The following is a 26,471-nucleotide window of genomic DNA, read 5'->3' as shown; positions in this document are numbered from 1 at the left end:
GCTAGAACACAGGCATGAGCATTCCAGTGACAGGAAAGGAATCCTGTAACAGAGGCCCTCCCCCGCCCTACTGCTTACAAATGGACACATTGGCATTCTGGTTTATATATCAGTCACTTGTGAGCTTGGTTAGTTTGAGTCAGTCTCCCTCACTTGGGTACTCGCCAGTGGGCTGACAAGATGGAGTTTCTGGACCAGCCAGATGCTGGTTTGTAATGCTGACCTATGGCTCCTGCCTGGCCAGGCCTCTGGCCTTGCCCCTGGGAAGACTCAGTCACATTTTAAAACCCAACCCTCCCTAGGAAAGACCGCTCTCTATGGCCAGCAGCCAACTGAGCTCCCCAGTGAAGTCCCTGCAAGAGATAAAGTCACAAAAAATAATGTGTGCAGCCTTCCTGGCTTTGGCAATCTGGCGTCACAGGATTACAGAGGGTCAGAAGAACCAGCCCTGCATTCTACAGATGAGGAAACAGAGGCTCAGAGAGGGGAAGAGACCTGCCCGAAGCCCCACAGCTGGTGGGGGCAGAGCAGAAACTAGAAGCCAGGCCTCTTGACACCAGGTTGGTGGCTCAAGTTTCCATCCCACACCTTCAGTGTGGATTTTCCAGAAAGCTCGTCCTCAACTTTAGTTAGTGGTCATCATCCAGACTCCATGGAGATGGTGTTCCATTCCTCCCAGGGCTGCCCAGAGGCTGGATGTAACTGTGCCCAGAGCCAGTGTTGGGGGACGAAGGCCAGTGTGTACTGGCCCCCTGCTGCTGTTTGTGGAGAAAGTGGGTCCTCGTGGGCTCACAGCCCCCTGTGAGAGGGTGGCATTTTGCATCCTTTGTCAAATCCAGCCCCTCTGCAGCCAGGGTGGGGCTTTGGGTCCCCAGGATAGGGGAGCAGGATGTGCCTAGGATCTGACCCCATCACCAAGCCTTGCAGGCACCCTGGGAGAATACACTGCCGGGCGGAACACCAGCTGCAGAGAAGAGAAAATCAGGATTCTCTGGCCTGGCTGGTTCCCAAGCCTGCCTCACAGCCCCACTCTCCCTTGAAGGCTGTTTTTTTAAGCCTGCTTGCATTGTCTGAGCTTTAACCTCTCTGCAGCTCATGTTTGAGTGTTTTTGTCAGTGAAAACCACAGTGATTTTTTTTTAAAAAATAATGAACTCCTTAAAACTTTCAGAAGCCAGGTTCTACTTTCTGCAGGCAGTCATCCAGTATCAACCCACCATCCCAATTTCTGACCCTCCCCTATTCCTAAGACAGTTTGTAAAATCACTGAAATGGCACATTTCTGTTGACTGTGTATGTCTTGCTTTTTGACCCCATCAGACAGGGTTAGCCTTGTCTAGAGTCAGATATGGGGGCCAAGAACCAAGGAAGAGCTCTCATGCCTGCGTTTTCCTTTAGAGCTGAATAAGGAAGCGTTTCTGGGAAGTAGTAGAAGGCTTAGCAGCTCTTGTGAAATCTCACCTGGGGAATGCTTCAGCCTGCAGTTGGCAGGACTTGGTAGTTGACCCCCACGTGTCTGACATTGTGCAGGATCCAGAGAGGCAGGGTCCCTGCCACACAGGGGCTTTCGTTCAAGCAGAGAGGGAGTTGACAGATGATGAAGCGAGTGATGCCCAGTCTGTGCTCTGGGCCTTTAGAGGCCAATGCGGCCAGTGGGCACAGGGCAGCTGGGAGCTCACAGAGGGAGACCAGGCTGGACCCTGAAAGGCTTGGGCATTGGGAGGAGTACTGAAGCAGAAGTGCGGGGGCAGGGGAAGGGGTGGGTGGGAAAGTATGGTGCTCCCTGGCCTCCCCAAGGGACCGACCTCAGTTCCATGACCCCTCTGTTCTCTGAGAGGCTCTGCTCTGCCCTGTGTCACTGGTCTCTCTCCGTCTATCTCCTGCCCGGCAGGTCCACTCTGTCCAGGTGCTGCAATGCCCCCTCCTTCCTCTTCACCACCCAGAAGAACACGCCCCTGGGGACGAAACTCAAGTATGAGGTGGACACCAGCGGCATCTACCACATCAACCGGGAGATCTTCCACATGTTTCCCAAGGTGCTGCTTTGGGCAGGGCGGTCCGGGTGGGACAATGGAGCTGACCCAGGAGGGCCCTCTGTGGCGATGCCCGTGTGGCGTGGCATCACTCAGCTGTGCCCTGCACCCAGCTGTCCTGGTCCTGGCTTGCCATTCTCTTAGGCTCAGTAGACCGTCCTCCGGGGTTCCTGGGGGTTCTGTCTGAGCACAAAGAATGCCAACTGGCTATTATTTGAATGACTTTTGGCAAGAAAGCGGTTGTGAGGTTTTGGTTATTGCCTTGCTTGCAAAGAACATCCCGAAGCTATCTGGGAGCAGGATGAAGCATTTGTCCCCAACTCGAGGGAGGCACAAGAGGTTGTGTGCACAAGAAACCGCAAACCATACAAAGTAAAGCACCGAAAGATTGATCTCCTATTGGCTGACCTTGGGCAGTCCTTTTTGTCTTTCAAGGCTTCACTCTCACTGTCTGTAACGCTGGGGTTCGGACTAGGAATAGGTTTGGCTGCTTAGAACAGAAGATCTAGAATATCAGAGACTGAAACAAGAGAGACATTTATTATTATTTTTTCCTTCACCTATGAGAAGCCTGGAGGGAGGCTGTTCATCCAGGGCCAGCACGAGGCTCCTTGGCCAGGGGGACCACAGAATGAGTGACCCACGTGAGCAAAGCGCTCAGATCACAGAACCCAGGCGCAGGCAGGCGCTTCTGGCCTAATCGTTGCACCAGACCCTTGGAGAAGGGACCCTGGAGCCTGTATGTTCAGCGGATGAGGGTGGTTACCACCTGAAGAGGAAGGTTCCTTGCAAGGTGTTTATAGGCACCCCCGGAGAGCGCCAGCCCAGGGCAGGGCTTAGTGGTCCAGTTTGTAGAACTGCTGGCGTTCTAGCAAACTGGGGGGCGGGGTGGGTTCAGTTCTTGCTGGATGAAATGTGAGGGGCTGGGCTGCCCTGCTCTGGGGAGCGCTAATGAAGCAAAGCCCAGGGGCTTCCTGCATTCTTGCTCCGAGCACCAGAGTGCACTGGTATGACTGGGCCTGGGGGGGAGGGGAGCAATGGGGAGGAGCTGGGGGTGGACGGGTGTCAGACATACCCTCCCACAGCAGCGCTGGAGGACGATGGGGTGTGAGTCGTCTTTACGAGGTGGGTCTTTCAAGGCCTGGAACGTGAGACTGGTGACAGCGGGTGAACTTGCAGGTAATGCCAGTGGGTGACACACAGCTCAGGTATAACATACGGATCCAAGGAGGGCCATGGGGATGGGCCACTGAGGCCCAGGGAAGTGGAACAGGGGTTGCCAAATGCGCAGGCCATATGGTCTCCGTTACAGCTACTCACCTTTATCGTTCTAGCATGAAGCAGCCACAGACACGAGTAAGCAACAGAGTGTGGCTGGGTCCCAATAACGCTTTAGTTCCCATTAGACATTGAAATTTGAATTTTATATGTTTTACACATCACAAAGTATTCTTTTTTCCCACCCTTAAAAAAATATAAAATCTATTCTTAGCTTGCTGGCTGTACAGAAATAGGTGGTGGGTCAGACGTGGCCCACAGGCCGTAATTTACCACCCCCGAATTAGAGCATGTGATGTAGAAGTATTTCCCGAACTTCCGTAAGGTGAGTTTTTTTTGGGGGGGTTGAAAAATATGCAGCTTCTTGGGCTCCTACCCCGACCCTGAAGATTCTGATTCTGTGGTTCTGGGATGGAGCTAAGAATGTATATTTTCAGAAAGTACCCAGGTAGTTGCTGATTTACAGAAGTGTGAGAAACACTGACATAGAACATAAAAAGCCCTTGATGATCTCTCCAGAAAGGACTTTGTTTTTATTCTTTCTCTGGTCAAAGTCAAACAGTGCAGTTCCCCCCACTGGCCATGAGACGCCCTTGTTTTCCCCGTCGCGGTTCCCGGAGCCTGTCCCTCCAGGGAAAATGTGCCATGAAGAAGGACAGTCTCCCACAGACAGGTGCAGCATCTCCTTTGGATTTAGCCTAATTTCTGATGATCCCATTGTAGTGGGATTTTCCGTGACGCTTGTCTGGCAGTTGGTTCCAACGGAAGCCCCAGGTGCTGACCAGGGCCACTGTCACGCAGGGCTGGCCAGCTGGTGTGAGATAGGAGGAAAGCTGCCCGGCAGCCTCTGGGTGACAGAGACGGAGGGTAACTTCAGGGCCATCCCGTAATAACCACCTGGTCCCCTTGCAGAGACACCTCTGCGCCAAGCACTGCAGTGGGTAAGCTTTTCGTCTGCTCCAGTGGTTCTCAACGTGGGCGGCAGGGAGGTGGAGACATTTGGCAACGTCTGGAGATGCTCTTGCTTGTCATGACCGGGGGGTACTCCTGGCATCTAGTGGGAAGAGGCCAGAGATGCTGCTACACATCCTGCAGTGCACAGCCAGCCCCCGCAACAAGGAATGATCTGCTCCAAAGTATCAGTAGTGCCAAGTTGAGAAGCTCTGCTTTACATCATCTCAAATTTAGAGTCACAGGAAATACACGTTACTATTATTTTACAAATCACAAAATTTAATTTGTAATAAATTTTACAAAACCAAGTCACTGAGAGCTCAAAAAAACTTGTCCATGGTTTCCTCACCTTATTGTGGGGCAAAACCAGGATTGGACTGGGTCCGTTGACTAGGGTGCCCAATCCTGGTTTGACCAACTATAAGTCCTGCATCCCAAGCAAAGTGCCCTAGTCCTGGGCCAACTGGGATGGTTGGTCACCCTACCCTGGACTCTGGGTCCACACTCGTGCCCTGAGCCTGCCTGGTCCCACCTGCCTCAGGATGCCCACGAGGCCTAGAATGGGGACGTGGCCTAGAACCAGGTCTCCTAATCAGGCCAGTATTTGCTTTTCCTGCCTACTTTCCTGTGGTCCCCCGGAAAGCATGCCCAGGGAGTCTTTGTGGGCAGCCAGTGCCCAGACCAAGGTAACACACCAGCCGAGGTATGACCAGGTTGGAGTGCTGAGGGATGCTCCCTCCCAGTGCCCCCGTGGGTGCTGTCATTACTAGAGTGAGTCCTGGGCTCCCTGTGCTCAATGCTTTTTCTTGACAGAGATCCCAGTGTCCCTGCCTCTCACTGCTCCCCTGGTGTGGCCTTGCTTGCCCACCCCTGGTCGCTTGTCTCTGCTGCTGCCAAGTCCTGGCATCTGTCCCAGTCTATATGACCTTTCTATCCCAGGCCTGTGCCCTCCCCATGGAGCAGAGGGAGGGTCTGCACCTTACCCCGAGCTGAAAGGGGTGAGGCTAGGTTTAGGGCGCTGATCCCTGGCGGCTCTGCCACATCTCTGCTGCTCTCATCTCCCAGAAGGTCTGCATTAACCATTAAAATATGTGGACCAAAAGTAAAAGAAGCTGAGCTTCCGCTGGGAAAACCAAAGGCAAGCAGGGTTAGCCATAACTTGTACTCTCGTCTTTCTGGAAACCGGAGGCATCCCAGGGCTTATCGAAAAAGGCTGTGGAGATCTGGCTTCCAGTTCTAGCTCATTCCTAATTGCCTGTGGAACTGAGAACGAAGCTTTTGACCTCTCTTTTCATCTGCAAAGTGGAATAACCACTTTTCTCCCACATTTACTACAAGGCTGTCTTGTGAGGCTATGAGGAGTGGAGGTGGACGTGGGCGCAGAGGTGAGAGCACCAGATGAAGGCAGGGGTGGCATTGCCTCTGACAACTGTGCCCCTGTCTCCCCAGGACATGCCCTACTACCGGTCCCAATTTAAGAAATGTGCCGTGGTGGGCAATGGGGGCATCCTAAAGAACAGCCGCTGCGGGAGGGAGATCAACAGCGCCGACTTTGTCTTCCGGTAAGAATTGCCCCGGGTCTGCACCTGCCACTTCTACCCCCACGGCCCTCCCCCTCCATGCCTGCCCCCTTTCTGGTTCCCCAGCCTGCTAATGCTGCCATTTACGTGATTAATCCCCACTCCCCACCCCTGCAGAACTCATGCTCTGGGTGGTCCCTTCCCCCTTTAGCTCTGTCCCTTGCAAGGGGTTGAATCTCTCAGGTCCTCAGTCTCCACATCTGCAGAATGGGAGCAAATGGCATAATAGATGTGAAGACACTGAGGACTCCCAGGGGTCATGCAGATCTGTTGGTGAGGTCGTCTGGGCAGCCACCTCTCTGGTTGGGTTCCACTCTTCTGGAAGCACTGCTTGGAACCAGGGTAGTCTTGTGGCTGACACCAATATGAGCTTCACCCTGGCCTTACCTAAGCTAGACACTTGTCCTTGTATTTCTTCTTCCTTATGTAGAAGCCCTTCTTATCTCTTTGGGGATCCTCACTTACCTCTTTAGCCTGGGTGAAGAAGATAGGTTGAAAATGAGAGCTTAAAGCAAAGAGACTGGGGTTGAGGCTGCAGTGGGATCTCATGGGTCATGGATCTGCAACCATTGGGCCACCCAGGGTTGGTGAGGGAAGGGGTTGAACTTGCCCTTCCATGCCCAGGCACAAAGATTCCACCCAGCTGGTTTCCTCTGTGTCCCTCCGCCCACATGATCACCAGCCCTTTCTTCCCCACACCCCAGCTCCCCAGCTCCATCTAGAATGACATACCACATGCAGTCGGGCTGCCTCATCTCTTCTGCAGGTGCAACCTACCCCCCATCTCGGAGAAGTACACCATGGATGTAGGGGTGAAGACAGATGTGGTCACGGTGAACCCCAGCATCATCACAGAGAGGTCAGTGGCCCTCTTTCTAAACCTGTGCTGTCCAATATGATAGCCATTCACCATGTGTGGCCACTGGGCACTATCCAGATTGAGATGTGCCACCTGTAAGTGCAAAACACACGCTTGATTTAAAAAACTTAATATGAAAAAGAGGATGGGCCATACCTCATTAAAGTTTTATATTGATTACATATTAAAATGATAGTATTGGGGGTATATCAGGTTAAATAAAATCTATTGTAAAAATTAATTTCACCTACTTCTTTCTACTTCTCTAAATGTGCTTCCTAGAACATTTAAAATTACACTTGTGGCCTGCATTATATTTCTTTTGGACAGCACTGGTCTAGACTCTGTTCCCCTAGAGATGGGCCAGAGAGCTTTCCAGTGTGTGACGGGGGCAGGCAGCTCCCTACACAGTGTGTCCGCCCGGCAGTGGGGAGAAGCCTCATGCGAAGACCTCAACCCCCCCTCCTGACTCCCCTCCTGGGGTCTGTCTGGGAGGCCTGGGGGAGGGGCTAATGGGGTTAAAATTCCAACTGGGGCATAGTCACACCTCCAGGTCAGATGAAGGGTAAGAGGAGGGGGAGTTGTTAAATCCGGTCAGATGCCCGGGCACATTTACAAGGAGTCAGCTGAGTGAGGGAGCATTCAGAGAGGTGCGCAGTGAGCCAGCTGGGAGGGCTGTTCAGTGTAAAGAGAAAGGCGAGCGAAGGGCTGCGATGGAGGAAGGGCTCAGAGGACAGGCAGCTGGTTTGGTGTTCTTCACTGGGGGAAGGCAGTGACAGGTGAGTCCTTGGGGAAGGCAGGACAGGTGAGTCCTGAGGGCTCCAGGGAAAGCCTCCACTCCCTCGCCCCTCCCCCTCTGAGCCCGCCCGGGCACTCTCAGCCGTATGGGTTAAGTATTACCCTTCCTCTGCAACCACACACTAGATATTTGTCCCTTAGGGTCCAGATTGCCCTCTCCCGCACTCACTTACAAAAATATAACCGTCCCGGAGGAAGGCGGACATTCATCTGCTAAGTGACTGAGCCGAAAGAAGGCAGGGGTGGCCTTGAGAGGCTCCTACGTCCTTTGAAAAGACCCCAGGGTGCAGGGGTGGGGCAAGCGGAGGGTCCCGGGGCCCCGTCTCACCCTGCGCCCCCGCCAGGTTCCACAAGCTGGAGAAGTGGCGGCGGCCCTTCTACCGGGTGCTGCAGGTGTACGAGAACGCGTCCGTGCTGCTGCCTGCATTCTACAACACGCGCAACACCGACGTGTCCATCCGCGTCAAGTACGTGCTGGACGACTTCGAGTCGTCGCAGGCCGTGTACTACTTCCACCCGCAGTACCTGGTCAACGTGTCGCGCTACTGGCTCACCCTCGGGGTGCGCGCCAAGCGCATCAGCACCGGCCTCATCCTGGCCACGGCGGCGCTGGAACTGTGCGAGGAGGTGCACCTGTTCGGCTTCTGGGCCTTCCCCATGAACCCCTCGGGCCTCTCCATCACCCACCACTACTACGACAACGTCAAGCCCCGCCCGGGCTTCCACGCCATGCCCTCCGAGATCTTCAACTTCCTGCACCTGCACAGCCGCGGCATCCTGCGCGTGCACACGGGCACCTGCAACTGCTGCTGAGGGCGGCGCAGGCTGCCCGCCCGGCCGCCCGGCACACGGAACCTCGCTCCTCGCCCGCCCACCCGCAGGGCAGGGCGAAGGCCTGGCGCTGAGGCTGGCACGCCCTCGGACGCTCGGCTTCGGGCTTCGGTCCTGTGGGCTGGGGGCCAGGCAGAGTCAGCTCCGTGCCGAGCGCCCCCCACCTGCGCACGGGTAGCGCACTGCTGGGCCACACCTCCAGGTCGCGGCCCTGGGGATTGCAAGTGAATCAAGCACATTTCCACTCAGTTTTAGCAACCAAGAGAGCACAAACTGTAAGGCCTCTTTGCAGCTAAAGGAAGGCCCCAGCGGGAACGGAAAAGAGGGAGACAGGACATGTGAGTATGGTTAAGATTTAACTCAGGACTTTGGGTTCCTGAGTCTTATACCCAGGCCTCAGCCCTGAATTGTTGTAGAGAACCTCAGAGCTTAGAGGCCAACCCAGCGGCCAGACCTTCCTGTGGGGACAATGGCTCAGAGAGGTCCAGGGATTATCAACCAAGGTTCCACCAACCGAGTCCATTAAGCGGCGCTGTGAGATCTGATGCAAGGCCTGTGTGTTATGATCTTCACCAAGACACTGTCAGCCAAGGAGAGCCACACCCTTCAAACACATCCTCAGGCACACACACAAGTCTTGGTGCCTCCAAGTTCAATCCTGCGTTTGATCTTTTGATGAGAAGGAAATAAACCAGACCAGCCATTTGCACTAAGGTTTCCAAGCCAATGTTATCGACTCAATAAGTGCTTAGCGACTTGCTTCCTCTTCTGTCTCCCTATCTTCAGCTCTGTTTTAACCAGGAGTTATTTATAAGATCCGTCCCTCTGTGTGTTCCTGAATACTGCAGAATCCTGCTGTATAATGTTCCTGAATTGGAACCGTAAGGCTCCAGACTGGAAAGCGCTGACATGTGACTGGTGAGCTTAGCGATGGAAGTGAGCCATGGTCTCTGACACCAGCATCACTGAGGTTCTACTGTAAAGGTGGGACTTCCCACAGCACTCAGCCTGGTGGCCTTCACACGCATGGACCCACAGGGCCTCTGCTTTGGGAAGTCAGCTGTAGCTAGGCTAAAAGGGGTTCACATGTCATTTCACATCCCTTTGCTTCCCCCGTGGTATTTCCACCATGAATGCGGCTGTGCCTAATACACACCGTTGGTGAATTGCCTTAGAATTTAGCTTTGTGGAATCGTAGAATATTAGTCCTGAAAGACCTTCAGCTCCCTCCCTCCTCCTTCCTTCCCTCCCCCCTCGCTTCTTTCCTCCCTTCCTATTTCCTCTCACCCTTCTTCCCTTCCTCCTTTCTCCCCTCCTTCCCATAAACATTTCCCCAAGCCTATTCTGCTTTGGGTTGGGGCTGGGCTTGGGAAGACATGATGACACATAAAGGCAGTGTCTCTGTCTTCTAGGAGTGGAGGGCAGACCATAGACAAATTCTGGCCCCGCCCACTGGGTGTTCAGAGGGGGAGGGACTGTGAGAGCGCAACACAGCAGGGAACGGGACCTTTCATCCGATCACCTCATTTTACAGGCAGAGCAATAGGCCCAGCTGGTGAGAGACAAGAGGGCACAGGCCTTGTCCCGGGCCCCCAGGCTCCCCATCCAGGGCGGAACCCCTTCCTCTTGCCTGGATTTCATGTTGGTGGGCCAGTATGGAGCAAGTGCTCCATGCACGACACTGTTCTAGATGCTGGCCTTGGTTCTGAGCTCTGGTCCTCACTGGGAAACCCTGGGGCTGCTCTGAGCCTGTCTGCTTGTCTGCAGAGCAAGGAAGTAGCCAATGAGGTAAATTAAGCCCAAGCACTTGGCGAACCAGGAAACACTACTAAGGATGGTGGATGGTTATGCTTCCTTGTGCTCTGCCTATTTCTCCGAAGGAAGGAACGTCTGGAAAGATTCCAGTTAACTGAGGTTTCCAGCCACTTGTTTATGGTTAATTGAGCCCCTTTCTTGAAACTACAGAACGTCAGAACTGGAAGGCTCTTAAAGACCATTTTGTCTCACATAAGGAAACAGGCCCAGAACAGGGAGGTGATCTGGGTCAAGTCGTGCCAGGGGCTCTATTGAGTGCCTGCTGAGGATAGAACCCTCTGCCAGAAGCCCTCTGTTTATGTTCCAGATGGGGCAGTGTTTGGGGGCAAGAGCATTGGTGAGTCAAATACCACGGTTCTCACAGCCAAGGGTGTCATGGGCTGGTGTCTGCCCCAGCCAGGTCCCCTGTAGGGGCTGGGGATGGAGCATCATGACCCACCCTGTGAAGGAGCTGGACTCCTTGCTCTCGGTCCTATTTAAGTCTCTGGGTCTTAGGGCAAGTCCCTTCCCCTCCCTTAGGGTCTCCGTTTCCTCATCTCTACAACTAAAGGCTTAAAGAATATCCCTAGGGTCTCTGTAATCTTTAGTTTTATTTAAGTTTTTGGAAGTACTCATGATGTATGGATCTAAGCCATAAATAATATTTATTACTATAATAGCTAAGATTTACTGCACGCTCATTCTGTGTCAGGCCCTACACTGGGCACTTTCTTTGCACTGTCTCCTGTGATCATCACAAGACCCCCTTGGGTAAGAAGGCTCCATTGGGCAGGTGGGGAAACTGAGGCTCAGAGCCATTCAGTCTCTTGCTGATGGCCAGGCACCCAGTGGAGGAAACGGCACCCGCGTCTGTAGAACCCCAAAACCTGTGCTCCAAACCTGTCTTAGCCGCTTCCTAGCCAGTGTCACCAAGGCTGGAACAAGAGGGATCCTGACTGAGAGGCCACTGTAGGGTGGTGCTGGGCCCCGCTCTAGGGACAGTGCTCTGGGAGGCTGTTATGGGTCCAGGAGGGAGGCTGCTTGTAGGTGCTCCCCCACCCACCCAGCCCTGGCCCTGGCAGCAGTACAGATGCACCCACAGTGCAATGTATGCAGGGGAGTTGAGGCCGTCTCCACATTTTGCAGAAGGGGTACATATTAAAAGATAGCATGTTGGGGGACTTGCCCAAGGCCACATGGCCAGCTAGTGACTCAACTGGGACTCAGCCTCCTGACTTCCAGGCTACACTTTTCTCCTGCAGCCAGTGTTTGTAGGCAATGCACCTTTTCAAAGGCTCAAAGAGACCTGGGCGTTGACTCAGGAAGCCCCACCCCACCACTTTCCTCGCAACTCCACCCCCATCCCACCATGCAGACTACCAGTGACACTCTTGTATAAGGGAAATCAATTCCCCAAAACAAAACAACCATCCTGTCTTCCTTTGTGCTAAGCCCACTGCTCCAGGCTTGAAAGGCAGCAAAAACAAGTAAACGACTCGGTGCTCAGCCAAGCAAAAAGGAAGGTGGCTCAAGGTCAGATGTGGCCTCTGAGACCGGTTCAGCAATGCTGCTGCGGCAACTCTGCCCACTAATCACCTGGTGCTGCAGAGAGCAGGGAGCCCATTGCCCTTGACTCTGCTGAGTATGGGGGGAAGCGGTGGCAGCACTTCCTGACAACGGAAGGACAGCACAGAGCTGGCTTCAGCCAGGCATTCAGCAAATTGTTACTGAGCGCTCATTTTGTGCTGGGCATCGTGCGAGGGGCCGTTGAACTAGTGATGAGCAGAATGTAGCCCCAGCCCTCTTGGAGCTTATGATCCAGTGGGCATGTCCAGATGCTGAACTGAGTCCCCCAGGCACACGTAGGAGCTGAGCTGAGTGCTAGCAAGTCTGGGCTCAGAGACAGTTAGCATGAGAGGAACCCCAGGCCATGCCGGGGTCAGTCCTGAATTCTGAAGGCTGGCAGAATGATTGTAATTGTCAAAGCAGTGGATCCATGTCAGGCCTCATCCTCAACATCCATGTGACGTGTGACAGGGTGGCCACACTGGTCTTTTGAGTCCTCTCTTCCTTTTTATTTTTTTAATAAGGAACCACTTTCCCCTGACTTTCCTCCTGCCTCTCTGAACGCTCCTGCTCAGGCTTCTTTGTTGACTCATCTTCTATGAAGCTTCCTCAGGGTTCTTCTCTCTTTCTAGGAGCATTTCTGCAGAAATCACATCTGTTCGCAGCCTCAAATCTCTCCTGTCCTTGCATCTTACACCCCTCTCCTGGAGGCCGTTTCTCCCTTGGAGCATCAGGAACACGCTTGCCGTGGCCGTCTGAATGTCTGTACCTGCTCAGCATTTCAGACCTCACATGTCCTCAACTGGTACAGTTAAAAGGACAATCTGGATTCAAAGTCATGTGCCCTTACTTACTAGTGACCTTGGGGGAGCTACCAAAGCCCCTGGAGGCTCTGATTCATCAGCTGAGGTCGAGGCCAGGACACCAGCCTCACCAGCTGTGGAATAGGGTTGCATAATGCCTAGCACAGTGCCGGCACAAACTAGACACCCAGAGAGCAGTTTCCCTCTTCCTCCTTTCTTCCCCTGCTGAATGGCTCTACCACATCACTGGCCCTTCAGCCCCAAACCTGGGTCACTCTTGGCTCTTCCTTCTCCTTCGCTTTCTATGTCTATTTGTTTACCAAATTTTATCAATTCTGATTCATAAATATCCCTTGAATTCATTCCCTATCTGCATTCCTTCTGCCACGGCCCTAACTCAGACCCTTTTGACTGACCATTCTGCTTCTAGAGAATTAATTTCTGGAAACACCTTTGGTGGAGCCCATTGCCATCTTATACCATATAGTCCAGATTCCTTACCCAGATGTGCAGAGCATGTCCCAAGCTGGCTCACTCACCTTTCCAGAGACCCTCCTGCCAGCACCATCCCTCTAATACTCCTCTAGGTGCTGTGCCTTTGCACAAGCTATTGGAAATGCCTGGAATGGCCCCACATTCCAACCTCCTCCCTCCTCCCCTTTACCCCACCACTTTTGCAGATAATGTCAGGTGATGGTCCCCGCCTCTTCCCCTCTGTGAAGCTGGGCTGGGCACTCTCTGTGCTTCTGCAGCAACCATCACTGACTTCTGTTAGGACGTCCTCACAGCATACTACATGGGTGCCCCTGTGTCCTTGCCCGAGGGTCTGTCCTTTCCCCAGGGGAATGCACTGTATCTGGCTCATCTTGGTGCCCTCAGCACTGGCACAGAGCCATGTGTTAACTATAGCAGCGGGGTCTCTGGTTAGCTGATGGGTTCCAGTGGTTCAGGAGACCCCATTAATAAACCGAGTAACACCCTGGGGTAATTGTCAGCTTAAGAGAGTACTCTGCTGATTTTTTTTTTGCCTGGTACCGTCTATGTGGGAAGCACTGAGCTATACAAAGACTTCCCCACCTGCCCTTGGGGAGTTTGGGGCGCAGGAGGCTGAAATGTCCCTGTTGCAGTTGCTTGCCGGTTCCATCACCCAGTCTCCGCTACCTTCTTTTTGCCTCCTCCCATTATAATCTTGCTCATCTTGAACAGGCTTCTTGCCTGTTCTTCAACCCTCTTTCTCTAGTTTAAACAAAAGAGGGAAAGATTTTCTTTTTTCCCTTCCCTCCTTCAGAACCATAGAGATTTGTCAGGATCTGAAATCGCTGTGCTGAGGTACAAGCTGGGTAGCAGTATACGAGGGACTTATCAATAATGGCTCAAGAACAAGTGGAAAGTGCTTTAGTTATTGGCTGGGAAACAGATGAGTTGAGCTTTGCAGAATGTCCACTCCAGTTGCCCAGTGGAAGGCCAGGAGCTTGGGGGTCTCCCCGTGGGGAGGGGATGGTGCTGCTCTGAGCTCAACACACACCCTGGCCTCTCTCCCTGCAACCAGGGCACCCTTCTAGGAGGAGGCTGGCTGTGGCTTACAGCCAGGTGAGGCCAGGCTCGGGTGTGCCGATGCCCAGGGTGTGCCCTGTTCTCTTTGTTCTTTGGAGGGCTGGTCAAGCCAGGCCAGTCTGAGGTTGATTACATCCTACAAGGCGTCCTGATAAAGCAGTGTGTTCTTCAAAGGGTAGACTGTAGATCACCTGTATCAGAATCCCCTGAGTGTTTGCTAAAACCCCTGCCTCTGGACTCAGAACCTGGGGGAGGGGTGGTGATGCTGAGCAATCAGCACTGTGACATCTCCCGGTGGGTGGTCTTGGAGCCCATGTCCGCTGGGGAACTGGGCTCTGCACCGCTTGTGGGTCAGTGGCTACTGCCAGGTGAGTGGTGATGTCTGGCTTGATATTCAGACTGGAGCCTTAAGTGATAAAAGAGCAACACCGAGAATCTGGCACACAACTTCAGCGAGTTCTGGAAATATGAATATAAAATATAGTCCACTATTAAATTAGCAACAAAAATTAACTGCTCAGGAATCTATAACAGTTATGAAATCTGTTTTGGCCTTGACACTATCAGAGATTTTTTTTTTTCTATTTTTCCACTGTGGTAAAATATACATGAGATTTACCATCCTAGCCATTTTTAAGTGTGCAGTTCAGTAGTGTTAAGTTGTGCAGCCAATCTCGAGTTCTTTTTTAGTTGCAAAACTCAAACTCTATACCCATTAAAGGACAATTCCCCATTTCCCCTCCTCCCAGCTCCTGGCAACCACCACTCTGCTTTCTGTTTCTTTGAATTTGACCACTCTAGGGACCTCGTATAAATGGAATTGTACAGTATCTGACTTTTTGCGACTGGCTTATTTCATATAGAATCATTTAGATATAAGCTGTTCTCAAATGACATGAACTGTTTTTAGTGTCCCTATAATAGGATTCTGATTTTTGCCTGGAGCAGTTGTCCTGGGCCCTTGGTTGGTCCCTAGCTTCTGGCAACCTCAGCATCCTTTGCTGAGGGTCAGAACAGTCCTGGTCTTGCTTTGCTAGCTTGGCTCAGCTGTGCTGGCCAGCCAGTGTCCTAAGAGGCAACAGCACAGCTTCTATAAGTGTTTAGATAATTCCCCTGCATGGTCTCTTCAGTGAACCTTCTTTTTTTCACTAGAGAGACAGAGAGACAAACATACATACATACATACATACATACATACATACATACATATATTACCGTGACTTAGCTCTTGGCACAAAAGCCAGAAATCAGTGACTGTCTCTCTTTCCAGTAGGGGGATGGTTCCCTTGGCAACCAAGTGACTCATTTTTTTCAACTAAATGACTTGCTCAGCTTTGAGGTAAAAGTTTTATTTCCTCTAGAATTATAGTTCTCAACCTTATATGCACATTGGATTCACCTGGGGATCTTTATAAAACCACCCCTATGCCAGATCCTCATCTTCCCAGAGAATCTGATTCACTTGGCCTGGGGATGGGACCACATATTCTTATTTTTAAAAATCTCCTTGAGTGACTCTGTTGCGCAGTGGTTGAGGCTCATTGTCCTGAGGCGGAAGGTCTCTGCCTTGGCGGCACATCGGGGTCATCTGAAGAGCTTTAAGAACCACTCGTGCCTGAACTTTGCCCCCAGAAGTTCTGTCCCAGTTGGTCTGAGGTGTGATCTGAGTATGAAGGCTTTTCTGACTCTCCAAATAATTCTACTATGCAGCGAGGTTGAGAACTGTTGTTCTAGGTCAGCAGCTCCTGTGTCAGAATCACTTGGAGAGGTCATTGGTTGTTGGGCCCCTCCCTGGAGTCTGATTTGGTGAGCCTGGCGTGGAGCTTCCTCGCTGGTTCCTAAGCGGTGCTGAGGCTGGTCCGAGGACTATGCGTTGAGGAGCCCTGCTCTATATGATATTGTAATAAGCTCAGCCCTGCTCTGCTGCATTTGTTTCCTGGTTAGGGGTTGGGAGCATCGATTCACGCTTGAGATTTCTGAAAGGTACCAAACAGCTCTTTTTCTGAACATTTTCAACATTTAAATAAACATTATGAAATCTTTTTAAAGCAAAGTTACATAGATTTCTTCTCCCAGGGTTAGTAGGCTCAGAGTATACCTGAATTAAGAATTCATCTGTGCCCAGGATCAGGATGCGTTTTGGGATCAGAGTTAAGGGGTTGGGTCTCTGGAGCTTGGAGCCAGCCTGTGACCAGCTGAGGGTCACCCTGTAACTGATGTTGGGGTAAGATCAGAGCACAACAATGCTCTCTTTAACACAAAGCTGGACCAGGCGCTCTGCCTACCATGCCCATGGAAAACAAAAAAGGAAGGTGGTGATGAAGAAACATCTCACAGAAATGGGCTGATGTGACCCAGGGTTCACACCTGCATTATGTTCCTCCTTCCTTTCCCACCTTCCGCTGGAAAAGGCTCCAGTTGCAACCAGCGAGCTAGTGCCTGAATCCTGCCTCAATCTCTTCTGTCTCCAACTGGAGGCAAGTCTCCTGCGCCTTCCCTCTGAAGATGCCCCCAGCAGTGTGGTCCCAGCGAGCACTTTATCCCCATGGCAGCTCACAATTCCTCATTCAGCCGCAAAAATTTGTTAAGGGAGGAAATAGTTACTGTGTTATTGAAACAAGGTCAAAGCACACCTCACTTCCCAGGGCTTTCCCAGAAAGTTCACTCAGCCCCAGGCAGCTGTGGACTCAGGTAAAGGAAAATTAATTTTAAGCCCCCAAAGTAGCTGCTATAAAGCTCTGTATCAAAGACCAAATATTTTGCTAACAGCAAATCCCTCATGACATTCACTTTAATTTTAAATTCAAATCTAGTGAACTTGATTCTGGTTTCTAATAATAAAGCAAATTAAGAGAATGATAACAAGTGCTAGATTTAGCAAGAAGTGGCAGCTAATAGACTAATAATAATGGCATTAAAAAGACCAAATCTATACATCTCAGAAAATACCAAGTGATCTGAGGCTATTTAGTGGAGAGGCAAGTAGTTTAGTGGAGGGGCCAATATGTAGTAATAACCCCAAGGGCAACAAATGACCCCTCAGAGCAGCCCATCCTGTGGTATCCACAACCACGTAGAGGTATGAAAACGCTCAAACAACGTTCAGTAGACTGTGTTTAAGCAGGCAGAGAAGCGTTTTATCCGCTTGGAGTTATTTCCATCCCCAAACACTTAAAACACATTCATAGACATCTTGGTGCTTAAAGGATTAGCCCTTAGTTATCTTGAAGTTCAGGTAGGTGAACTAGTTCGTTATCTGATAATATAGGATTCATGAGATGGGTAAACTCACTCTTTTAGACTTAGTTTCCCTCTGACATTTGCTGCCTCCCCCCAGGAGGAGGGAGAAGGGCACCCCTTCTACCTTCCCGTCTTAAAGGGGACGTGCAGCGGGGCTGGTTTTGGTGGCCGGTGTGTCTTCTTCCTGCACCTCTGCTTCCACCTGTGGTGTCTCTATTGCACATGGGAGGGGGATGGGGATCTCAGCTGGGGCCAGGGCAGGCTCTGCAGTGACTCGGCCTGGATTTATTTGTGAATTTAAGAAAATGACTATTTTTTTTCATATTCTTATGAAAGTGAACACTTCTACTTTCTACACATCTTCATCATCCAATTTCTCACCAGCCCTCGCTGTGTTCCTAGGAGGAGGGTAAGGCAGGTGGTGGCATCCCGACTGGACTGAGGCCCAGGAAGGTGACAGAGGCGTGCCCCGGGTCACATGGAATGGTGGTGAGCTCCGGTTGGGTGCCCAAGCTCCCCAAGGGGCAGGGGGAGGCAGCCATGTCTTGCTCTCACCCCTGAAGCCCTTGTGTTTCCTTCCCTCTGGGTTGTCAGGCTGACTGCAGTGTGGTTCAGGCCTGGGCTTTACCCCTGGCCTCATGCCTTGCCCAGCGTCGGTGAGGAGGGGCCTTTATGGGCTCCGTTCCCCTCTGGGCCCCAAGCATGGGGGCTGTACCTCGTGGGGGGAGGGTGGCAGCTGCCCTTGGCGGAGGGTCACCCAAGGCCGTGGCAAAGCAGGAGTGTGGAGGGCATTGGCAGCAGACACAGCGACGCAGCCCCCTGGTGCTGTGGCCGTTTGTGGGGAGGCTGCTGGGATCCCAGGTGACAGCTCCTGCCAGCCCTTGAGCACCTTCTCCGGCAGGACCCTCGGCCCCCACTGTGGCAGGCTTCGGAGCCAGTCCCTCTTCCCAAGGTTTGGGGGACAGCTGGTCCTCCCTGAGGCTTCCACGCTCTGCACACATGTTTTAGGGGTGCAACAGGGTCTTGGTGGCCTGCAAATTCCCTTTCTGGACCCAACTGACCTCCCTTCAGAAAGCCATAACTCTTCTTCAAAGCCGTATTGTTTGAACTGTGAAATATATGTAAATGTATATGTATTTTTTAAACTAACACTTTAACTCAACGAGGGTACAACTGTTCAGTGCTACAGTTTGGATTCAAAAACCCCTGCCACCTTGCTCCCCAAATGAAGCCAGGCCAGATGATGGCGGACCACAAGGGAGCTGCGGAAACCTCGGCCCTGCAGCTGCGTGCTCCCTGCCCTGCGCCTGCACGTGCTTTCAGCCAGGCTTGATGGCAGTTTCCAGGAGCGCATGTGAAGGCAGCCAGTGGAGTACCTCCGAGGGGCTGGTGGCACCGACTCATCCCTAAGTGACCCCCCGTGTGTGAAGACAAAGTGGTCACACGGACGTGACATCCATGTGCTCTTCAGCCCCATCCCTCCCTTGCTTTCCTCTCTCAAGAGTCGCATCACATGGCACTGTGTTCTGTAGAGCCTTTCCCATTGGAGAAGAAAAGGGAGACTGAAATGTTGTTTGCTGGGATGTAGAGAAACTCGATCTGGGCGTGGAGCTGGAACATTGCTTAAAAAAAAAAATCCCTCCCATCCTCTGGTTGATTTGCTCCCTCTGTTTGCCCTGGAGAGAAACACTCTGTGCCATTCCAAAGTGTTGGGGAGATGGGGCTGCAGCCGTTATCTTATTTTCATGCAAATTCTGTTGAGGAGCAGGGGTTTATACAAACTCCTGCAGCATAATTCTAGCTTGTATGTATGTGGCTGTCCTTGAGTGATCCTGAAGTGGTAACTGTGACTTATGCCTAAGAACATAATCAGGGTAATTTGTACCTGTCACTGTGTTTGAAAAGCCCTCAATTTCCATCCAGCAAAACCAGTCAAATGATTCATTTAGCAAAGACTCTCTGGCCGTGGCCGTGTGTGTGTCTGTGTTTGGGGATGAGGCTGGACTAGGCTGATGCAGCACAGCCCAATGTGGGGAGGCTCCCAGCTCTTGTGAAGAAGGCATGGCCACTTGGGGCCCATCTTCGGGCAGCGCTGGCCTGTCTGTGTCTGGCAAGGGTGGCAATGTAAGCATAGGGGCTCACAGGAAGGACTCAGAAACCAGATCTAGACTAAGTTGGGTGGAGTGCTGAATTGACAGTATACAGGGAGCAGGAGGACATGGAGGACCGCAGGCTTCCACTAAGGAAGGAGGGTCCCTGAGGGCTGGAGGGCTAGGGCAGGTGGGATCTGAGATGTGCTCACACCTGGAAACAGACCCATTAGCTAAATAGACTTGTCTCTCTCTAAGCAAACTAGTTCTGTCAAGGTCCGGAGTCACAGCAAAGGAATCTGAACACTAATTACTCTCTTATTTAAAAAAAAAAAAAAAAGTTCTTTCAATGCCAGTATCCATGAGTGTGTTTAAAATAGGATTATATTAAATAAATAAATAAAATATTCATGCACAAACTGCCTGGCTGGGTCTGGCCTGCCCTATGGGATGTAGATAAAATTGCTTGGATTCCACAAATCTGCCTTTTGGTAAGTCCAAAGCCTTTCCTATGATTTCTGCAAGCTCCCAGGGGCTAACATTTTCATGATCCCTCGGCCTTCAGACTTTTGAGCTTTTGAGCATGTTTCTGTTTTATATCCCTTAACCACCTAGATTAGATGCAGACCTTTCCTTGACATCAGTGATCATATAATGCATTCCAGAGTGCTGTGGGAAGAGATGAGAAAGGGATGGAAAACATTCCAAACAAGCAATCTCAAATGTAATGTTGGGTGTCCTCTGGCTAACCCACTGGCCAAACTCCCAATGGGGATACTTCATGTGGCCCCAGCCTCAGTCCATCTATCTGGCTCCTCCTCTCCTCCCCCTTCTTTGGCCTCCTGTTCTTACTCCCCAACTCCCTCTCAATGGAGAACACATTTCTGCTATTTCTCTTTGGAGCTGTTTAAACATTCTCTGTGTGCTTGGTTTCCTGCAGAGCCTAGATCTCAGCTCGCCTTTTACCTTCCCTCTAACAAGAACTTCCATGGCAGCTGGAAGATATTTAAACTTTCCTTATTACCATTGTAAAATGCCAAACACTCAAGCAAGCAACTATGGAACCTAAGGATACTGTTTGAAGGTTATTCCTGAGACCTGGACACTGTCTATTATAGGAAGAAAAAGAGCTGAGCATCAGGGAAATAGGACTTCAATATATATTTTTGAATAAATGAATGAATGAACCAATGAACTGGGGAAAGAAGTTGAATGTAGTTCATTTATTTAATAAATAGATGCATACTATTTGTCACTTCATTCATTCATTCAACAAGCATTTCTTAAGCCCCTACTTTGGGCCAGGCGACTTGAGGATTTGGGAATACAAAGGTGAGCAAACACACATGCCATCTCTGCATTTACAGGACATAGAGTCTGGCCAGAGCAATAGAGGTAATAAAAAAAATTCCACAGTTCAAAGTTTAATTATAGACAGTGCTTCAAACGAGCATGTGGTGCTGCAAGATGCTGGACAAATCCCCCTGACCTGGGGTTGAGCACAAAGAGCACTCTGCTGGAGAAGGGACAATTGAGATGAGAGCTGGAGAGTGAGGAAGGGTTAACCAGGTGAAAGGTAAGGGTGGAGTTGTGCGGGAAGTAAATCCAGGTAGAGGGCCCTGGATGGGGAGAGAGCTTGGGACCTTGGAGGAAGGATTTTGCAAGGGTAGGGAGGGGGTACATGGCAGGAGATAAGTCTGGAGGGCTGGATGGAGGCAAGACTCTGTGGGGAAGAGGTGGGTCATGTTAATGATTCTGATTTTGATTCTAAGAAAATCAAGTAGCCCTTGAAGGATTTTGAGGAAGAGGACATAGTCAGATTTACATTGAAAAAATTCCTGAGAGGTGAGGCCAAGGTGGCAAGTAGGAAGACCCTGAACTCACCTCCTCCCATGGGCACACCAAAATTACAACTAATTACAGAGCAACTATCTATGAGTATGACCTAAAGACTGGCAGAAAAGATTTTCCATAACTAAAGATATAAAAGGGAACAATGACATGGGTAGGAGGGGCAGAGATGAGGTATAGTCAATACCTACATCCCTGGGTAGGTGACCCACAAATAGGGGGAAGATAATCACAATCACTGAGGTTGTCCTCAAGGAGGGAGGGGTCCAAGTCCCACAATGGGCTCCCAGCCCAACCCTGCACTGGGAAAACAAACCCCTAAAATGACTGGCTTTGAGGGCCACCAAGGCTTGCATAGGGGAGAGCCAGAGGACTGTAGGAAACAGAGACTCCACTCTTAAAGGGTGCACACAAAATCTCACACAATCTGAGTCCCAGCACAGAGGCAGTAATTTGAAAGGAACCTGGGGCAGACTTACTTGTTGATCTTAGAGAGCCTCTTGGAGAGGCAGGAGGCAATTGGACTCCCCCTGGGGATGGGAATGATAGCAGCAGCCATTTTTGTGAGTTTGTCCTACTGTGAAAACACTGGTGCTCTCAAGCGCCATTTTGGAGTGCTCTACCTAGCCTATAAGTGCTGGGAGCTTACCCACCCACCAGCAGGACAAGGCCCATTCACTAGGGGGCTGGCAACAACCCCAAGATGCTCCTGGGTCATACAGCCAGCTGCCCCAGGACCTGGCCCTCCCCATCAGTGGGCTGGTAGCCACCATGCAAGGCAGGGCCTGGCAGCCAACTGGGCCAGAGTCCAGCCCAGCCTACCAGCATGCTCACAGTAGTTGACCCCACCACAAAGAAGCGCCCACACAACCCACATAGGGGGTGTCCCTAGAGCATATAGCTCTGGTGACCAGAGGGGAGCATGCTGCTGGGCCTCATAGGACATCTCCTACATAAAGCTACTTCTCCAAGATTGGGAAATGTAACTGATCTATTTAATAAATAGAAATAATCACAGAGAATTAGGCATAATGAGGAGACAAAGGAATATGTTCCCAATAAATTAACAAGATAAAACCACAGAAGAACTTAGAAAAGTGGAGATAAGCAATATATCTGATAAAGCGTTTCAAGTAAAAACAAAAAATGCTCAATGAACTTGGGAGAAGAATGGATAAACACAGTGAAAATTTTAACAGACTTTTAGAAAATATAAAGAAGAACCAAACAGAACTGAAGAATACAATAACTGAAATAAAAATACACTAGAAGGAATCAACAGTACATTAGATGATACAGAGAAATGGATCAGTGAACTGGAAGACCGAGCAGTGGAAATCACCCAAGCTGAACAGAAAAAAGAAAAGGAATTTTTAAAAAACGAGGGTGGTTTAAGAGACCTCTGAAACAACATCAAGCATGATAATATTTACATCATAGGGGGTCCCAGAAGGAGAAGAGAGCAAGTGATAGATAACTTATTTCAAGAAATAATAACTGAACACTTCCATAAGCTGTGAAAGAAAACAGACATTCAGTTCCAGGAAGCACAGAGAGTCCCAAACAAGATGAATCTAAAGAGGTCCACATCAAGATATATTATAATTAAAATGGCAAAAATTAAAGATAAAGAGAGACTCCTAAAAGCAGCAAGAGAAAAGCAACTAGCTATGTACAAGGGAACCCCCATAAGACTATCAGCTGACTTTTCAACAGAAACTTTGCAGACCCAAAGAAGTGGCATGATATATTCAAAGCTATGAAAGGAAAAAAACCTACAACCAATAATACTCTACCTAGAAATGGAAATAAAAACAAAAATAAACAAATGGGACCTAATGAAACTTAAAAGCTTTTGCACAGCAAAGGAAACCATAAACAAGACAAAAAGACAACCCTCAGAATGGGAGAAAATATTTGCAAATGAAGCAACTGACAAAGGATTAATCTCCAAAATATTCAGGCAGCTCATGCAGCTCAATATCAAAAAAACAAACAACCCAGTCCAAAAATGGGTAGAAGACCTAAACAGACTTTTCTCCAAAGAAGATATACAGATTGCCAACAAACACATGAAAGGATGCTCAACATCACTAATCATTAGAGAAATGCAAATCAAAACTACAATGAGGTATCACCTCACACCAGTCAGAATGGCCATCATCAAAAAATCTCCAAACAATAAATGCTGGAGAGGGTGTGGAGAAAATGGAACCCTCTTGCACTGCTGGTGGGAATGTAAATGGATACAGCCACTATGGAGAACAGTATGGAGGTTCCTTAAAAAACTAAAAATAGAACTACCATACGACCCAGCAATCCCACTACTGGGCATATACCCTGAGAAAACCATAATTCAAAAAGAGTCATGTACCACAATGTTCACTGCAGCTCTATTTACAATAGCCAGCACATGGAAACAACCTAAGTGTCCATCAACAGATGAATGGATAAAGAAGATGTGGCACATATATACAATGGAATATTACTCAGCCATAAAAAGAGACAAAACTGAGTTATTTGTGGTGAGGTGGATGGACCTAGAGACTGTCATACAGAATGAAGTAAGTCAGAAAGAGAAAAACAAATACTGTATGCTAACACATATATATGGAATCTAAAAAGAAAAAAGAAAAAAAATGGTTTTGAAGAACCTAAGGGCAGGGCAGGAATAAAGACGCAGACCTACTGGAGAATGGACTTGAGGACACAGGGAGGGGGAAGGGTAAGCTGGGACGAAGTGAGAGAGTGGCATGGACATATATACACTACCAAATGTAAAATGGATAGCTAGTGGGAAGGAGCCGCATAGAACAGGGAGATCAGCTTGGTGCTTTGTGTCTGCCTAGACAGGTGGGATAGGGAGGGTGGGAGGGAGACACAAGAGGGAGGAGATATGGGTATATGTGTTTATGTATAGCTGATTCACTTTGTTATAAAGTAGAAACTAACACACCATTGTAGAGCAATTATACTCCAATAAAGATGTTTTAAAAAATAAAAAATAATAAAAAATTAAAAAAAAGAATACCTAGCAAGGCTTTTATTTAGTTTTGAAGGAGAGATGAAGAGTTCTATAGATGAGCAAAAGCAAAGAGTTCAGTACCACTAAACCAGTCTTACAAGAAATGTTAAAGAGACTTCTTTAAGCAGAAAAAAAAGGCCACAACAAGAAATATGAAAATTATGAGAGGAAAAATCTCATTGGTAAAAGCAAACATACAGTAAATGTAGTAAACCAATCACTTATAAAGCTAGTAGGAAGATTAAAAGACAAAAGTAGTAGAATAATCTATATCTACAATAAGTAATTAAGGGATACACAAAACAAAAAGAAGTAAAACATGACATCCAAATAATTAAACATGGAGAGGGAGAGTAAACGTAAGGTTGTTAGAATGAGTTTAAACTTAAGAAGTCATTAAATGAAAATAATTATATATATATATATATATATATATATGATCTATATTTATATCTATCTCTATTATCTAGCTAGCTAGCTAGATATGTTGTTATATATGAGCCACAAACTATGGTAACCACAAACTAAAAACCTAAAATAGATACACAAAAAAGAGAAAGGAATCCAAACATAACAATAAAGATAGTCATCAAATTACAAGGGAAAAGAACAAAATAAGACGGAAAAAAAGAACTATAAAAACAACCCCCAAACAATTAACAAAACAGCAATAAGTACATATCTATTAATAATTACTTTAAATGTAAATGGACTAAATGCTCCAATCAAAAGACATAGAGTGGCTGAATGGATACAAAACAATCTTACATATATATATATATATGCTGCTTACAAGAGACTCACTTCAGATCTAAAGACACACATAGATTGCAAGTGAGAGGATGTAAAAGGTATTCTATGCAAATGGAAATGAAAAGAAAGCTGGGTAACAATACTTATACCAGACAAAATAGACTTTAAAACAGAGACTGTAGCAAGAGACAAAGAAGGATATTACATAATGATCAAGGGATCAATCAATTGTAAATATATATGCACCCAACATAGGAGCACCTAAATACATGAAGCAAATATTAATAGACATAAAGGGAGAAACTGACAGTACTACAATAATATAGGGGACTTTAACACTCCACTTACATCAATGGACAGATCACCCAGACAGAAAATTGATAAGGAAACACTGGTCTTAAATAACACCTTAGACCAGATGGATGTGATAGATATATATAGACCATCCCATCCAAAAGCAACAGGATACATGTTCTTTTCAAGTGCACATGGAACATTCTCCAAGATAGTTTACATGCTAGGCCACAAAACAAATCTCAGTAAATGAAAGAATATTGAAATCATATCAGGCATCTTGTCCAACCACAACACTATGAGACTAAGAATTACAAGGGGGAAAAAAAAGGCAAAAACCACAAAAACATAGAGGATAAAAATATGCTACTAAATAACCAATGGATCACTGAAGAAAGCAAATAAGAAATCAGAAAATAGCTGGAGACAAATGAAAATGAAAACACAATGATCCAAAATTTATGGGATGCAGCAAAAGGGAAGTTCTAAGAGGGAAGTTTATAGGAATACAAGCCTACCTCAGGAAACAAGAAAAATCTCAAAGAACCTAACCTTACACCTAACGGAATTAGAAAAAGAACAAACATAACCCAAACTTAGTAGAAGGAAAGAAATCATAAAGATCAGAGCAGAAATTAATGAAATGGAGACCAAAAAAAAAAAAAAAAAAACCCATAGAAAAGATCAATGAAACTAAGGGCTGGTTCTTTGAAAAGATAAGCTAAATGAATGAACATTTAGCCAGACTCATCAAGAAAAAAAGAGAGCGGGCCTAAATCAATAAAATTAGAAATGAAAAAGGAGAAGTTACAACTGACACCACAGAAATACAAAGGATCATAAGAGGTAAATACAAACAATTATATGCCAATAAAATGAACAACCTAGAAGAAATGGACAAATTCCTATAAATGTACAATCTCCCAAGACTGAAACAGGAAGAAATAGAAATTATGAACAGACCAATTACAACTAATGAAATTGAATCAGTAAAAAACAAAACAAAACAAAACTTCCAACAAACAAAAGTCCAGGACCAGATGGCTTCACAGGTGCATTCTACCAAACATTTAGAAGAGAGTTAACACCTATCCTTCTCAAACTGTTCCAAAAATTTGCAGAGGAAGAAACACTTCTGAACTCATTCTGTGAGGCCAGCATCACCTTGA

The 26,471-nt window shown here is 48.6% G+C and overlaps 1 protein-coding gene across 3 annotated transcripts in view; it reads left to right on the top strand.

The window, feature by feature from the left end:
* The window catches only part of ST8SIA5 (ST8 alpha-N-acetyl-neuraminide alpha-2,8-sialyltransferase 5), a 67,394-nt gene extending 56,589 nt beyond the window's left edge, over positions 1 to 10,805 (top strand). For all 3 annotated transcript variants that reach the window (XM_059895370.1, XM_059895369.1, XM_059895368.1), the window contains 4 exons: positions 1,891 to 2,035; positions 5,714 to 5,826; positions 6,611 to 6,703; positions 7,846 to 10,805. In XM_059895370.1, the coding sequence (XP_059751353.1) occupies positions 1,891 to 2,035; positions 5,714 to 5,826; positions 6,611 to 6,703; positions 7,846 to 8,314 (820 nt within the window). In that variant the 3' untranslated portion in view covers positions 8,315 to 10,805. The remainder of the gene's footprint in view (positions 1 to 1,890; positions 2,036 to 5,713; positions 5,827 to 6,610; positions 6,704 to 7,845) is intronic.
* The last annotated feature ends 15,666 nt before the right edge of the window (positions 10,806 to 26,471 follow it).

The sequence above is a fragment of the Balaenoptera ricei genome, chromosome 14, assembly GCF_028023285.1.
Source record: "Balaenoptera ricei isolate mBalRic1 chromosome 14, mBalRic1.hap2, whole genome shotgun sequence".
NCBI classification, from domain to species: Eukaryota; Metazoa; Chordata; class Mammalia; order Artiodactyla; family Balaenopteridae; genus Balaenoptera; species Balaenoptera ricei.
Note: the sequence above shows the minus strand (reverse complement) of the source record. Positions and strands in the feature narration are given on the sequence as shown.